This window comes from Cricetulus griseus, chromosome 4 (genome assembly GCF_003668045.3).
Source record: "Cricetulus griseus strain 17A/GY chromosome 4, alternate assembly CriGri-PICRH-1.0, whole genome shotgun sequence".
Classification (NCBI taxonomy): Eukaryota; Metazoa; Chordata; class Mammalia; order Rodentia; family Cricetidae; genus Cricetulus; species Cricetulus griseus.
In genome coordinates, this window is record NC_048597.1 from 58385982 (window position 1) to 58403217 (window position 17236).

Sequence of the window (17236 nt, forward strand, 5' to 3'; positions counted from 1 at the left end):
CCTGCTGTGATGGACCATAACCTGGAATTGTATGCTAAAATAAACCCTTTCTCTCCCAAGTTGTGTTTCTTTTGTGTGGGGGGGGCGGCGTATTTTATCACAGCAACAGAAATGAAAACGGGGCAGCTGGTCTGCTGTCCAGCTCCGACACCTGCCTGGAGCATTCTTACTGCCTGCCCTTTTGGATGTTTGTTCCTCCAGTGGTTACTCTGCTGCTGTTGCCCCGTGACTGGGAGAGATGGGGAGGCCTGGGGGTAGAAATCACATTGGTTTCTCTCTTCCTCCTGTGTCTCCTCCTGCAGGAGTGGTATGTATTTGCTGAGGACTCTGGTGTTGGCACAGATGGGCTGGGTTCAGCTTCTGCCTGTCCCTCATCCTTCTAGGAAGCAATAAATAGTTATTTTCCTCCTATGAATGACTTCCTTGGCTACACAAGGGACACATTGATCAAGTAAAGAATTTATGGAAAAAACCTGTCCATTCCCAGCACTCAGTAGGTGTTTGTGGGGCCCATAGGTAAAGTTGTCCCATCTCCTGAAAGGTCTCTCAGGACTGTGTCCTGTTCTTGGGTAGCGACTTGTCCCTCGCATGCCGTCACATGGCCTTGCTCTCCAGACTGACGCTTGCTTTTCCTCATCAGCTGAGATCTTGTAGCAGGTACCATGCCTAAGAGTGACTGTGTGGGTTGCCTGCATAGATGCTCAGTCTGGTGTCCTGTACATAGAAGCCGCATGCTACATCCTTTACTATGTCAGTTGGTAACCCTGCTGAATAAGAATGATACAGTGCCTGAGCCCAGGGGCCATCTGAGTAGTGTCACACCCTGTGGTCCCCAGGTTTGTCAGTGGAAGAGGAGCAACCTTGAAACTGACATGGCTCCAGAGCAGTGGAGAAAACTCTAGTGGTGGTGGTGGGGGGGTCGGTAAGACACTGGTTATCTCAGGTGATGCTCCTTGTTGTCAGGTGTACCTAGTAGATGAGAGTGTACAGTGGGGCTTTGCCCCAGTCGTTGGTGTGGCTGGTCACTGCTGCCCTGTGTGTCATCTACCAGGGCATGCATGGGTCTGCTTGTTGAGAGTTCATGTGCAGAGTCCTGGGTAACACACTGTCTAGCCTGGCTACTATGCACCCGGTGGCCTATCTCTGGTGGTGCTTCCTGGGTAGAGCTTGCCTTTGGATTCTGGAGAACACCTTTTCCTCCACCTGTCACAATGGGAAACTCAACCTGGCCAGGGCATTTGGGCCAAATGGTGAGCCAAGGACCTAAAGCTGTTTGTAGGTCAGTTCTGTTCCTTTCTTATTCTCCAGGCTCACAGAGAACCTCGGCTTTGACCAGAAGTACCAGCAGTGGAAGTCATTCACTCTCAGGCCTCTCTCAGAGCTGGAAGACTTCTAAGAACAAATGCTAAACAAAATGGTCTCTTTTGTCGAAGCTGAAAGCTCTGCCTTGAGTGTTGGGAAAGAAACCTGACCTTACTATTTAACCTCTTGGTTTCTACAACTGCCGGCTTCTAATCCTCTTGTGCGACACGTGCAGCATCTGGACTTAATTAGGAGACTCCTCAGGGATTCATTATAGCCCGGAACTATGAAAGAACATTTCAGTGGCCCATGAGAATGTTCTGCTCTGAGGACTTGGCCTGGGCCCCAGGGCCAGAGAGGGTTGTGAGAATACATGAGAAGGAGAGAGAGATGGGCAGTGGGCCCTGGAGAGCCTTCTTGACCTGCCTCTGCAGAGGGCGTGAAGCTAAAAGTCATGTTCTCATAAACCATCTTCTTTTTCCCATGTGCCCCTTCAGTCCTTGTCACTTGCTGGTGTAATTTTGGTGTGACAGGGGATTTTAATCCCTGCTCATTTCACTTATGGGACCTGTAATGGTATAGGATATGGTGTTTCTGATCTTGTCTTGTTTCATGCTTATTGTTCATGTAGTATGTTGTCACCTTTATTTCATAAGCTGCTCTGTGAGCTTCTGACTTTCAGAGACAAGATATCAAGATGTATTAGGCTTAAATGAGGACATCTCCCATAAGCCCAATACCTATAGGCACTCACAGCTCACAGTTTAATTTTAATAAAAATTACCCATCGCTGACTATGGAAGCCCCAGCCAGGCAGAGCTCGTCTGTGACGTGGGGGAAGTGATGCTCTCAAACATGTCCACAGATGCTGAGGGTGTCCTACCATAGGTGCTAACATTTGTTATATTTGATTCAGATTCTTCTTTTCAGAAGTAAAATACAGCTATAGCTAAATCTTGCCCTCTGCTTTGGCATATCCTGTCTCAGATGAGAAGTTGGGTGCTTTGTAGAATTTGTTTATTTTTACTTTCATTTCATCTCACATATATGTATACATGATATATACTTAGTATGTGTGCTCGTCAGTTTTTTTTTTTTTTTTTTTTGTCAAGTTGACACAAGCTAGAATTATCTGGGAAAGGGGGATTTTAAATAGAGATAATGCCTATCTAGTTGGCCTGTAAGCAAGTCGTAGGGACATTTTCTTGATTAAATTGACATGGAAGGGCCCAGCCCATTGTGGCAGTACTGCTCCTGGGCAAGTGGTTGGGGATGTATAAGAAAGGTAGCTGAGCCAGCCAGGGAAAGCAAGTCAGTAAACAGTGTTCCTCCATCGTCTCTGCTTCAGTTCCTGCCTGCTGGCTCCTGCCTTGAGTTCCTGCCCTGGCATCCTTTGATGATAGGCTGTGATATGGATATTTAAGTGAAATAAACCCCTTTAGTCCAAGATTGCTTTTGGTTATGGTATTTATCACTGCAATAGAAAGTAAACTAGGACATTATGTATTGTATTATTGAGCAATTATAAAAATGTTCTTATATATAATTTTGATACTTCTGTTTCTCCTCAACATGAGGAGAAACATCCAACATCCTATGGTGGATAAATGTCGGTTCATTGGTCATTTTAGCTATGTAGTGTTTTATTATGGTCACTTCTCATTTCACCAATTTCCCTATGGAAGATGACCAGGGGCTCTCACTTTGCCACCCTAAACCTTTCTTCACTGAACCGCCCGGGTACACGCTCACAGATGTGCTCTGCCTCTTCAGGTCACTCACCCAGAGACACTAGCTATTTCTTAACACAGGCTCCTGCAGCTTTCCAGGAGCCTGCTGAGTTCTTTCTTATCTCAGCACACTCCCCCCATTGTCCCCTCCCCCCAACTCTCCTGTGTGCGCTCAGGCTGACTTCCTTCTCTGCTACCTTTGAATCAGGAGCAGACCTCTGGAAATGGGCGAGGCAAAGGTAGGGGTAGCTGATCATGACCACTGGCAGGCTTTGGGTAGAGACTTGGGGTAATTTTCTCCTATTTTCAGTATCTCTGGGAGGAGGATAGTGAGAGGGGTGGGTGCCCAGCCTTAGTGGGAGTAACCTTTACTTGGGCCTTATCTGTTGACTTCTTGAAGCTGCAGGAAAAGACCCTGGTCCTAGCTTTGGCTCCTTCTGTGATTTGCCTTGTAGCCTGTACCCTAGTCCACTCTACTGGGCCCAGTTTTCTGTCTGAATCCAGAGGGTTGGGTTGGTGGTGTTAGATGGTGGGTCTGCCGCTTTAAGGTGCTGCCCAGGCCCTGAAGAAATCAGGCCATGCCCCTCTTTGTGCTGTCAACCTGACACACCTGGAAAGAGGGATGTCAGTTGAGGAACTGCCTCCATCAGACTGACCTTTAGGCAAATCTGTGGGGCATTTTCATGATTAATGTAGGATCAATTAATCAATCAATGTGGGAGGGCCCAGCCTATTGTGGGGGGGAGTGGAGGGTACCACACCTGGGCAGATGGCCCTGAGTTTTTAAGAAGGCAGGCTGAGCAAGCCATGGAAGTAAACTAGCAAGCAGCATCCCCCCATGGCCTCTACTTCAGTTCCTACTATACTCCTGCCCTGGCTTTCCTTCATGATGGACTGTAAGCTGTAAGATGAAATAAGCCCTTCCCTCCCCTAGTTGCTTTGGGTCATGGTGTTTATCATAGGATAACTAGTAACCCCATCCCCGTCTGGGTCCCCATCCCCGCCCCCGTCCCCACAGCTTTCTGTCTAGGACAGAGTTGTGAACCTGTTTGTGTTGTGGCTTCATAGCATGTTAATTTATGGTCTCACTCAGTTTCTGGCTCATCTTTGTCACATAGGATGTCCCAGACCAAAAACATGGTGTGAAACTTCTTGCCACCCCTGAGAAAATATACAAGTCAGATGTTTTCCTTTGGAGAATTTCTGAAGAGTCTGTGAAGACTTTTCTCCTGGTGTCCCTGTGCTGTCCCGGCCATCACAACTGTCCCATGACTGTATCTCTCTTAATAAACTTGCCTTTTAGATCTTAAAGGGAAAGCTTTCTTTCCTTTCAGTTCCCATCATATTGTCTCTGATGTTATGGACTGCATTTTTTTTTTTTTAATACTTTCCCACCTCAAGACCTGATGATGGCTTCCCTGGTCACAAGGCTGTCTCCTAGTGCAGCTCATATCTGAAGGGTAGCTTCTTGCCAGCTCCCTTCCTAAACTAACCGCAGAACTCTTTTTTTTCTAACAATGGCTGATGTGACATGCTGTGTGCATGTTGCCCCCTTTATCTTGCCATTACATTTAGCCACAGGCTGCTAGGAATGAGCCTCCAGAGAGCGGCTAGTCTGGGTGGGGACCTGACTTGACAGAGGCGGTGATCTAGGGCTCCCCACCACCTGCTGTCTCCTCCCTGAGCCACAGAGCTCCTGTGCTCCACTAACTGGCCTGCTTTTCAGCACTCTGGGAGATGTGCTCAGAGCCCAGTGGCATTAGTGAATGCAGAGTTACAATGACAGAAGGAAGCTTGGGGCTGCAGCCAGCCCTTGAGACAAGGGGATGCTGCTTTCCATGATCAGTGTGCAATGACATCCCATTTTTCTCCACTCTAAAACTTAGCCAGTGTTTACTATAGGCTTTCTGTGTGCCAGGTACTGTCAAGGAGCCTGGGTTTCTTAGTGAAGGGAAGCAGTGGATAGACAAAGTGTTTTGCCCTGGTAGAGCTTACATTCTGTGGAGAAGATTTAATGGGCTACTAAAGCTGTCCACACTGTTGCCCGAGAGAAGTAGGGGCTCTGAAGGATTAGGTTTCACTTTATGACTGTCCTACAAAAAGCAGATGAATGAGCTATCCAGTATGCAGGCAGGTTAGGAAATGATGCAGGAGGTTAGCAGGGTAGGAAGCGTCAGGCGTATGGAGCCCTTGAGAGGGCTACCTGGGCAGGTAGAGGAGCCCACTGAGTGGTGGTGGTATTGGGTAGAGGCAGGATCTGACCTTGCAGCTATGGGCAGGGTGCTGGCGCTGAGCCTGTACCAGCTCCTCACAGAAATTGTTTCTGGGCATCCCTTGCCACCTTGGCCATTGACTTTGGATGCTCTAGCATTTGCCAGTTGCCTTCCTGCAGGATGATTTCTAGAGCTGCACTTATCTGTGCGTGGCACCAAGCAGAGAGGCTCAGCTGCCGTCTTCCTTCTCAAGGTGACCCGTGTCCCTGTACTAACTAGAATCATGTGGGATGGCACATAAGTGAATGCTCCAGCCTCATACCGGATCCTGATTCTGACTCTCTGGGGTCAATGCACACAGTTTATAAGATAACCATTTTTACATGTTTGGTTATTTATTCTCCACCTCTCCCTAGCTCCCGGCCAGGCTGTAAGCTATTATGCAGGTGGAACCCTGCTTGTCTGCTATTCACTGTTGGCATGACCCTGTCAGCATCATCACATACAGTGGGTGCTGGGCAATGCTGAGTATTTGCTGAAACTGTGGGGAAGAACGAGCAAGGGAGGGGGCAGAAATCATGAGTCCAGAGAGGAGAGACAACTTGACACCCCAAAACACAACAGCAGCATGCAGGACCTCCTCCCAGGAAAACCAAGAAGATGGCAGCTCTCCTCTAGTCCAGGGGTCCCCCTGCCCCTGACCATACCTAAAGAACAGAAATTCTAGTTCACAGGACTTCTTCTAAACCTTGAGGAACATCTCTTTTGACCCTTAGTCTATTGGTCAGGATGTTACCCGGTAAATCTTATATCTAACCCGTGAGCTGCTTCAGGGCAACTGCCTGGTTCTTAAAGGTTATTTCTAAAATCCTGTCAGAGGTGTTTCCTTAAACCAAGTCTTCCTAGACTGGAGAATGACAGATGTGTGAGTGACAGATGGAGAGAGCAAGAGATTACTGATCTCTCAGTTTTTAATCTCTAATGAGTCCCCAAAACACCGTCAGTCATGCATGGTTATATGCTGCCCTCACCAGTTACTTTAACTTTGGAAACAAAGGTCCCTTGGGGTAAGAGAACAAAGCCCTGGCTTTATTAGTCTTAAATGGAAAAGGTAAAAGTGAATATATTTTAGGAGAAAAAAATGAAGCCCACTGTAACTCTGCCCCCACCTTGGGTTACTTTTACTACTTCTGCAAGATTTCCTATGTGAATGTGACTTGGCCTGCCGGAAATGCAGGCAGCTGGGGAAGAGTCAAAGCCCACTCTTCTAATTTCAAAGAGCCATTCTCAGAGCCTACTTCACTCACAAGTGAGAGCCCTGTCTCTAGTCCCCACTATGTGTCCAGTCAGGACCGAACACCTGTCCGTCCCCACCTCCCATTTCCACTCACACACTTCTGCACCACCGGCCATTCCCAGGTAGTCCTCTGAGGTTCCCAACATTTTAGCAGGTTTTACCCCCATACTCACTTTTGGCAGGGGCAAGGAGAAATACAGCCCTTTTAAAAGCAATGGGTCTCGGGGAAGGCGAGTAGCTGAAGACCAAACCACCATCAGGGGCCATCTGTCTCCAACAAGCCTGCCAGCTCCAGCTGCTGCCCTGAGGAGTCTTCAGATTCAGTAGGCACATGCTCTCACTTTGATACCTAAATGGAAAGATAGCCAATGCAAAGACCCTACGGTACACAGGTGCCTGCTGTGTCTGTGTGATTGAAAGAGTTTGTTAGCACATTTTCTTTCCTGCATAGAAATAAGCCATCACATTCCTGGTGTAGATCGACGAGATATAATTTTTCTTTAGAAAATCATTTTCCTCCAGCTCTTGTTGTAATTGATTACTGAGCTCTCGAAGATTAGTGATGCGTCCGTGGAACTGGCTAGCCTTGGGTGGTAGGCATTGTGGGGGGGCACCAGCCTGTGTTGGGGTCCCGTTTCTCCCCACCTACAACACTCGGAGCAAGTCACTCTGTTGTGCTTGTTCTCCCATTGCCGTGAGGAATGTTTCTGGGCCAGGAAGATGCTGGAGGACCTGCCCTTCCTAGTGCTGTCCAATGTTGCTGTTGCTCACCCTTCCCCAGCATAATGGCCATTACCATCATCACCAGAAACAGCTGTGACTACTTGTAAGTGACCCTCAAGTTCAGGCCTGTTGACATTCCCTTATAAAAGAAGGGGTGGGAAGGGTCACTGGACCCCCACCTGAGATTCAGCCACTCTCTGGCATCTCCCTCCCAGCTGTGGGTAATTCTGCTCCAGTTGCTCTTGGTTTGGGAAAGTGTTAGTCTACATAGCGTAGACTGACTGAAAGGGGGAATCCATTATGCAGCTCTGGGGACATCTTCGTACTGTCTTTGGGAGACATGGCTGCTTTAGGGCCCCCATACTCCTTTAAGTAGCTCCTCACCGTGCTCATGCCAGTGAGCATAGTGAATTCAGTGATTCAGCAAGTCAGGCTTAGGTGGGATCTTCACCTTGGTCTGTTGTTGGTGCCTTATCTGGGGTGGGTAGGTGTTCATATCTCCCCAGGAAAAGATAACAGTCAGACAGAAAGCAGCTCATCTTTGAGAATGTGTCCAGTGCCTGTCACCAGGAAAGACCTACCTGTCTTTTTCATGTCATCTCAGTTGGCCTTCTGGGAAAGGGGAGGCTCTCAGCAGGCTGGGAGAAAGATTATTTCCCATTGTGGAGTACATATACATAGTGAATTTTCCTGTTCCACTAGGACAGTGTTTAATGTACCTGGGGTGGGTTTTCTCTCTCTCTCTCTTCATATGGGCATATGATGTCAGGCGTCTTCCTCGGTCATTTCACCTTACTTTTAGACAAGGTTTTTCACTAAACATAGACTCACTGATTTGACTAGACTGATAGTCAGTAAGCCCCAGGGTTCCTCCTTTCCTCAGCAGCCTAGCCATCAGCTGTGCCTGGCAAAGGTAAGCTAACTGGGTAGGCCAAGCACACAGGATGGGATCTGTAACTTCATTCTGTCCACCCAGGACACTGAAGGGCCAGTGACAGGCTCTGATTCCAGCTTGCAGTGTCTTGGGTCTTATATCTAGAGATTATCTCCTGTCTGGAGATTTTTGCATGAAAAAAAAAAAAAAACAAACGTTCTAGCTGTACTGAAAGTGGCAGTGATATCTGTACTTATCAGGCACTACTGTGTGCCTTATCAGAGCCTGTGAACATTGCCAGGACTCCCATCCTGCAGAAATGTTAGGGTATTGGAGTATTTTGCTAGGGTAGTCAGGTGCCTAGAGCAACTTGCCATTGAATCCAGGACTGTGATTTACTAATGATACCTCTGTCTCTTGAGTCTCTGGAAGCACTGACTGTGTATCACTGACAGATTCCAGACCATACTTGGTGCCTGTGACATGGTAACGATGTGGGGTATTGTCTTGGTTAGTTTTTTTTTTTATCAACTTAACACAAACCTAGGCATATCAATAAGAAGGAATCCCAATTGAGGAACTGCTTCCATCCAGTTGACTGGTGGGCATGTCTGTGGGAGTATTTTTGTGATTGCTAGTTGATATAGGAGGGCATGGCTAGTGATCCAGAAAAGAGCTTTCTGCAGTGGCTGCTGCTTGAAGTTCCTGCCCTGGCTTCCCTTGATGGTGGACTGTAACCTGTAAGATGAAATAAACCCTTTCCTCCCTGACAAGAAGCAAACTAGGACAGGGATATTTGCTTGTCCCCCATTGATCGACAGTGCTATTGATGGCAGAGTCTACGTGTGGCTGCAGCATCCTTTCCATGCTGAATATGAACCCTAAAGACCGTGGAGATGTTTTTGTCATTCCTGCGGGAGATGGATGCAATCACTGCACCAGAGATGGATGTGGTGTTATACATCTTCTCTCCTGAGTTGTGGGTGATCTCCTCCCACCCTGCCTCTGATTGACTGGCCCTGCTGCCTGCAGCTTCAGGGACTGCGCTCTTCTGGCAGCCTCAGGGTTTCCTGGAAACCACGTCTTCCTGTGCCTAGAGCCAACTCATTACCTGGCTCCTTGGCTTTAGCCATGTCTGGCTCCCAGTGGGCTTGTCATTTCATAAGTGAGTTTTCCTCACTTTGAGCTAAGGGCTTGCTTGGGGATGCTTTAGGACCTCAGGGAATGCTTCCAGGAGCTGTGGCCTGGCTCCTCTGGCCCTCTGTGCCAAAGAGAGTGTCTGCTCCTGCCTGGCACAGGATCAGTGGTGGCTGGTTGTGCTGGCTTCCAAGGCTGGAAGTGATAAGAATGTGATGCACATGGTAGAATGAGGCCAGACACCCCCTCCTCCTGAAAATCATCCTTCTTGAGTTGTCTTCCTAGAGCCCCTTATGGTTAGTATACAGTGTTTTCTCTATACACACTTCATTTTGAAGAACAAACTCTTTGAGGACACTTAGTCTAAGAATACTTTGTCTTTACTGAATTTAGGTTTTTGTCCCTTAACATAATTCACTAAAGATAAAAGGAGGCAAAGGGACTAACACAGATTTAGTCATTCATTATTCCTGATAGATGGATGACTGTGTAATTATTGGTGTGTAATATTGTTATAAGCAGATCCTTTAAGTATCACTGATGAGAGGAAATTAGTGAGTGGCTGCAAATGTCTGATAGAGGCTAACTAGAAAGCTAGCTGCCTCGTTGTTATGGGGCGGGGCACTTTCAGTAGCTTCTTCATGAGCTCAGCATGGGCTCTGTCCTGCATCCAGAAGTGGTGACTTGGTCAGTGTCCCAGACATTGCTGTTGATTCATGTGAAGGACTTACCTGAGGAAGAAGCTTTCAGTTGAGTGTGGATAATGTTTTATGATCAACAGGATTTGAAGTTTTAGGATGTGTATATGTAAGTAAAGTGACAAAAGTTACAAGTGGTGACCTGATATTTGTTGTCTGCATCTCTGTAAATCGTAGGCTTGCAATGGCATAAGCCACTGTCTGACCCTCTCACTGGCTGACCACCTTCAGTAACCAACACTGACACTCACGGTTTCCTAGGTTCTGTGACGGTTTTTCTTGTAGCTCTTGAGGTGGGGCTTTGCAGCCCTCAGCCAGGCCCTGGAACCTGGACTGGACTGGGTGCTCCATGGTGTCCAGGCTTGATGCAGTCTGAGGAGATCACAGTCTGCAGACCTGCTTCATGCTTGGGAGGCTGGCCATTTTGATTTGCACTCAGTGTCTGTGGTTTGCTTCCTGCTGTATGAGTATATCCATGAAATATATCAATTTTTCTTTAAGTAGATTTATTATCTGAAATATTCATTGGAGCCGGCTAAGTAGTACAGCTCTTGGAACAAATGTACTGAGTCCAGCTTGTCTTCATAAATCTGCTAATGCCAACGGGATGCAGTTGTTGCCTGGGAAGCTTGGGTGATGTGAGGCTGCTGGGGGAGTAAGAGGGCTGCTGACAGCACTTTGCTTCTCTGGGCTTGGCTGTGGCTGAGGCAGGTCCTTTCCACATGTATATTCCCCCACCACACACACATACACCACACACACACACACACACACACACACACACACACACACACACACACTTTCTTGCCTGTTCCATTTGCTCTCTATGAATGGAGATGTCTGCTTCCTGAGAGCCCTCTTGTACTTCAGCATCTTGTCTGACTCCAGCCGGCAGTGATGGTCTGGAGGTGTATGAGGGTGTGCTGGGAAAGCTGTCCCATGAGTGATACCTTATCTGTGGGAAGAGATTCAGGGGACAGGCAGGGACAGGCTGTGAGGCTGATGGGTGAGAACCCTAGTGGCCACCACAAGGGTAAGTGTTGCCATTCCTGTGTTACCCACAAAGAGACCAAGGCTGTTGCCCGAAGTGTGGTTCCTTCAGGTTACAAACCCATGTCAATGACCTGGCGTGAATGTAGCCAGCTGTTACAGGGCAGGGGACAGTCATAGGCAGTGAAGCTCCATGTGAAATGGGGTGCAGGAGGGGCCTGGAGCTTCATGGTGGAAAAGCTGGAGGGAAGGCCCGGAGAGGGAGTTCCACACATGGCAGGAGCGAGTAAAGGGGCGACTGATGGGGTGGGATGAGGGTGATGGTTCAGTTTCACTCAGTCATGAGTGTAGGGGAGGAAGCTTAGAGCCACCGTTGCAGGCCTTGCTGGGGAATTTGGAGGTCTGGAAGCTAAGAAGAGAGATACAGATCTGTGCATTTGGAAAATGACTGCGATGTGTGAACAGATGCTCAGAGGGGATGAGGTTAACCACGCAGGGAAGCCACAGGGCAGGGCCACAGGCTACATAGATGTGGGAGAGATGTAATTTGGGGTTAGTGTTGAGAAATAGCAAGACCTGGACTAACTGAGAGGCCATAGAAATAATGGCCAGAAAATGGATGAAGGAAAATAGCACCTTGGAAGCAAAGTGTCAAGAAACAGAACAAAGCTTTTACAGACAGGTGCAGGATTTAAAGTTGTGCGGATCTGACACCAGGGAGCAATAACACGTGATAAACTAAATGGGGTTTCTCACTGTTTTGAGACAGGGTCCTATTCTGTAGCACAGGCTGGCCTTGAACTTATAGTAATTCTTCTGCCTCAGCATCTTGAGTGCTAGAATTCATAGGAGTGACCTACCATCCTGGATAAATTAAGCTCAGTATTGTTTTAGAAATTGAAAGAGAATGAGGACAGAAGTAAACATGAACTCAAAGGGATGTAGTTTAGAGAGAAATAAGAAATATTAGCATCTAGAACAAGAGCAGACCCCACTGGAGGGGGAACCAATGATGCAGGGCCGGGCATGATGGCCAAAGGCCCTGCAAGTGGAGGGAGTGTGGTGACACGGAAAACCCGGGCAGAGCCTTGGGCAGGGAAGAAAGTAAATAGGCGTGGAGCTCACCAGTTTGAGAGTGTCTCAGGCAGTGCCCACATCTGACCTTTCTCCTGCTTGCATGACCACTATCAACACAAAGGGAGCCAGGTTTTTCCTTCCTTCCTTCCTTCCTTCCTTCCTTCCTTCCTTCCTTCCTTCCTTCCTTCCTTCCTTTCTTTCTCTCCTCAAGACAGGCTTTCTTTGTGTAGTGTTGGAGCTTGTTCTAGAACTTGCTTTGTAGACCAGCCTGACCTTGAACTTACAGAGATCTGCCTGCCTCTGCCTCCCAAGTGCTGGAATTAAAGGCATGAGTGTGCTGGGAGCCAGGTGTCTTTCTTTTTTGTTGTGTTTTTGTTTTTGTTTTTGTTTTTGTTTTTGTTTTTGTTGTTGCTGTTTGTTTTTTCGAGACAGGGTTTCTCTGTGGCTTTGGAGCCTGTCCTGGAACTCCTCGAATTCACAGAGATGGACATGCCTCTGCCTCCCGAGTGCTGGGATTAAAGGCGTGCGCCACCAACGCCCGGCTTCTTTCTTTTTATTGAGAACATTTTTTTATTCTTTAATTACTACTCATATTTACATATCCATCCCCCCATTCCCTTGCCCCCCATCCTCCCATGTTCCCATCCCACCCCCCAACTCCTCCCCAGGGATAGTGAGGCACACCATAGGGGACCTTCAAAGTCCATCATATCATTTTGGGGAGGGCCTAGGCCCTCCTGGGAGCCAGGTTTCTTGTCTTGAAATTTGAAACTAGAAAGCATCCTGGGAGCTGGACCCACTCCTGTCCTTCTCCAGCTTGTCCACTGTCCTGTCCCCAACAGGGTTCCTGTCAGCATAGCCAGCCCCTGTGCTACCTGGGCTCCCCTCCTCATTGCCCTTCCCCACTTCCTTTGCCCTCAGTTGCCCCCCCCCCCCAGCTCCTCGGAGATCTTGGCTCTACCCTGGGCTCATGTGTGTATTTGATGTTGAGAACTCAAATGACTGGCTAACTCGGGGTTCTTCTGCTCCCCACTACAGGTCATCTTCCACGATGTTGCTGTGCTGACAGACAAGCTCTTCCCCATTGTGGAGGCCATGCAGAAGCACTTCAGTGCTGGCTCGGGGACCTACTACAGCGACTCCATCTTCTTCCTCTCGGTTGCCATGCACCAGATCTTGCCCAAAGGTAACCTGGACTGCTGGGAGCGATGGCCCTGGGGGGTCAGACTCTGTGCACTTCTGGGCTCAGTATGGCTGGTGCCCTGTTTGTGAGGAAGGCATTGGCTGAGGGCCTCTTTAGAGCCAGGTGCCTCTTTGTCCACTTGCTAGATCTCCTAATCTTTGGAATGACACATAAACCAAGACATTGCCATCCATTTACAGCTTATGCAGTCATTCAGGTGGCAGAGCTGGAATTTGAAGTCATGGCTCTCTGATTTAGAATCCTGCCTCTCAGATAGCTTTCTGTCCTTTCAGGTGACCCACATAAGAGCTCTCTGGGGATGCCCAGACAGATGTAGCTCCTGTTCCCGTAGAGTCCTAGCTTGGGTTCTGACCTCTGCTCTGCCATCAGCTGTGTGCATGGGGCCGAACCAGTCAGTGAGCTGTTTCAGCCTGCCTTCTGCGGATGCCGGGCCTGAAGGGATGCTCCACCATTGGAGTAGTCCTGGAGAGTTAGGAGTCATTCTGTCTCCATCCCACCTCTCTTGACTGTGCCCTACTCTACTCCGAGAAGCTGTTGACTGTTACCACCACCATCTGCCATGCATTAGACTTTGGAGTAAGTTTCTATCTGATCACAGGGTTTCATGGTTAAACAAGTCTCCAACAGGCAACTTGATGGGCCAGGAGTGCCTGGCCAATCTCATCCTGCATCTGTGACTGGCTGTGACACCAGAGGACATCAGGTTGGGAGCAAGCATGCTGTCCTTGCTGAGTTCCTCTCCCTCTATCCACCAGCAGGTCCCTGAACACTAGGCCAGTGTGTGTTTTGGGGTACCCAGTGTGTGACAAAATGCTCCTTTGCTTTGCAGGGAAGGGAAGGTGCCTGTTACCCCAACTCCCTAGCCTTGTGAGAAACCAGGCAGTGAATCCCAGAGGGCCTGGGGAATCTAGTAGATGCTGCTAGTATCCTCTCCCCTAGCTTTACAAATGGAGACAGGCAGAGAGAAGGCTACTAAGCACTTCCCCACCAGCTCTGCTATGGGGGGCATGTCTGCTGAAGAAAGCTGTGGTGGGGCCTGTGCTAGAAACCTGGTGTGGGGCATGGGCCATCTGGGCTCTCCTGGCAGGTTAGGACCCTCAGGTACCTTATGGGAAGTGGAAAGAGCTCTCTTAGTCCAAATACCCAGGGTTGTCTAGGTTGTTTAGCCAAATGCTAATGTGCTTCCAGAGATTTATTCTTGCATATGCCCAAGAAGAGTCACTAGGCCATACTAAGTCTCTGTGGCGAGAAAGCAAGTGAGCAGTGTTGTGCTTCCTGTGGTGTCCAGACTGTGCTCTGCCAGGAAGTCGGCTGCTGCAAGAATCCTGACCCTGTTGCCACAGTCTGGTCCAGCTGAACAGGTTGTTTGGAGTCCCTGCAATTTTTGAAGGAGCACTTTGTTTTCAGACATCATGAACTCTGTCCTGGGTTGGTTCTTTATTGCTGTTCTTTGTGTTTCTGTGTTCATTGTAGACATTACTGTTATGCTTTGGTTGGTGGCTTTGTTCCTGTGTAACTTCCGTGTTCTTGCTACTTTGGTTATTTAGTTATTTAGTTTGTTATTTAGTTTGTTTATTTAGTTTGTTATTTAGTTATTTAGTTTGTTTCCAGGCAGTCTTTTTCCTTTCTTCGGGAAAGTGAAAATGGGCTGTGTGGGGCCTGGGAGGCAGGATTTAGCCTGTGTTCCCAAAGCTTGTGTTTGGACTTAGTGACCAGAGTTCCAGAGATGCCAGCTAAGTCTCTGTGAACTGTCTGCCTACCTTTTTGTTTGTAGTGTGAAGGTCACTTCACATACCTAAGGGACTTTAAAAGTAAGTTTTTTCCCTTGTTTTGGGGCCCTAACGAGGTCTTCATGTGTACTAGTCACATGCTTTCCCACCCGAGTTACACCCTTAACTTCTTTTTCTTTTGTTTTTTCTTTTGGTTTTTCGAGACAGGGTTTCTCTGTGGCTTTGGAGGCTGTCCTGGAACTAGCTCTTGTAGACCAGGCTGGTCTCGAACTCACAGAGATCCACCTTCCTCTGCCTCCCGAGTGCTGGGATTAAAGGCGTGCACCACCAATGCCCGACCCTTAACTTCTTTTTCAATCCAAAAGTAAGATTCATTTATAAAGTATCTGCGAACAATAAGAAAATAGAAAAAAGTTTTGTTTTTATACCTCATGATGTCAGCATCAATAATTCCTGCTATTTTCTAGTATTTCCCTGACACATAGCATTTTAAAGGTTTGGGCAAGATGGGAGTTAGCTTTGTTCAAGTGCTCTGAGTCTTCCTGATGTGTCGAGATACAAACTGAGCTTTCATTTTAACTCAAAAGAACAAGCAAGCGATAGTATCAGCAAAGCTGTTAATGTCCCAACTCCCCATGTCATGTATAAGTACAATCTTTGAAGGTTTCCCCTGAGTTGTTCTGTTAACTAGATGAAGCTTGGTTCACTTTATTTATTTTCCCGTCCTGGGCTGGCTCAATGCTTCCTATTGCCTCTTTAATATTATAAATGAGATGATGGCAGATGTCCACATGCAGAAAGGAAAGATTATCTTCTCTCCTTAAGATTGGTTTCCCCATGACATCTTCCCAGGGTGGCATTACCAAGCCAAAGGTGATCCTTACAAAGCCAGGTGTGTCAGCCCCCAGTGTGGCTTGCATGAGTAGGTTCTGGGCTGCTTTCTTGGCCCAGGATGTCTGACCTTTTGTGGAGCTCAGTCAGCTCCTGTCCTGATTGACAGGAAAAGAAACCTGCTGAGTCTTGGGTGAGGTGGGTCTCTCCTGTGCTTTTATTCCAATGTCCATATCTGAGTTCTACCTCATCTACCTGCACAGTCCTGTGAAGCTACCAGATCTTGATCTCCACCCCCTCCTCTGCTCTAACCCTGCAGAATGGCCTGACTGGGATAAGGGTGGGGAAAGCAGCCCCATGTTCCGTGCACTAACTGTCCCCTGGGAGCAGTGTTATGAAAATCAGGCTACAGAGTAGTGCCCCAGGAAAAACAGAAGGGCAGGCCAGGTGTGGCGTGCTGGCTTTGAGTTTTCTCAGCCTTTGTTTTTCTTTTGCTTGCTTACGGGGTCACATGTGACTAGCTAGCCCTTCCTGCTGTTTACACTTGCTGTCCCTCCATGGACCTGTGGCCACTCTCTGCCCCTCCTCATCCTCAGGGCTTTTCTCTCTTTCTCTCCACGGTGTCAGCTTTGTCACCATTGAAAGCATTTTATACAATAACAATACAAATCTGTGCCTAACTGGAGCTGCAGGGAGCGAAGAGCAGCTCCTTTGGGCATGCTAGTGTTTCTGTCCCATGTGACAGGGCCCTGCGGAGCTGTCAACTTGGCATAGTGACATGCCAGTGAAAGCAGCTTTTGCAGCCTGAGCTGGGATGTGTGATTTTTGTGGTATGGCAAGGTTCTTCCTGGCCAGGGCAGGCAGATACCAGACAGTCAGAGCCTCCATGTGGTCAGAGGCCCCAGGACCCTTCCCTGGTCTACTATGAACCCTGGAAGGCACTCCTGCTCTGGGGCAGTCAGTGTCATTGGCCTTTGCTAAGGGTCTGCCATTTGTAAGGCAGGATCCAGCCACTCTACTGTCTCAGGGTGTTTTGGCAGACCGATGCTTGGGCTCAGGTTGAATGGAGTGAGTGGCCTAGTCTAGTAATCAGGACAGGTGGCATGAAGATCTGCCAGTTCTGAGGGTTTCGGAAGAGGATAGGTGAGGCATTTTGCAGGAAGGCTTCATGGAGGAGGTGATACTTGAGATGAACCTTGTAGATGTTGTTTTTACCTCATGGAAGTGATAGTGAGTGGTTTAGGCAGACATGACAGTTGGGAAGGCTGGAGGTGCATACTGTCCATGCTGAAGAAAGTATCAGGCTACCTGCTGGACAGTAGTGAGGTGGGAAGTTAAACCTGGGGAGGCTGCCTGTGATGGGGGTTGGCCCTGGGTGTAGGAGACGGTCTTTAGGGCATTCTTGATAAAGAGGGTTCTGATGGGCTGTG

General features: G+C 48.2%; 1 protein-coding gene across 3 annotated transcripts in view; it reads left to right on the forward strand.

Moving 5' to 3' along the window:
- Positions 1-17236, forward strand: part of Xxylt1 (xyloside xylosyltransferase 1) — a 141142-nt gene that overhangs the window by 22310 nt on the left and 101596 nt on the right. For all 3 annotated transcript variants that reach the window (XM_027412892.2, XM_027412891.2, XM_027412890.2), the window contains exon 2: positions 13080-13227. In XM_027412892.2, coding sequence (XP_027268693.1) covers positions 13080-13227 — 148 coding nt within the window. The remainder of the gene's footprint in view (positions 1-13079; positions 13228-17236) is intronic.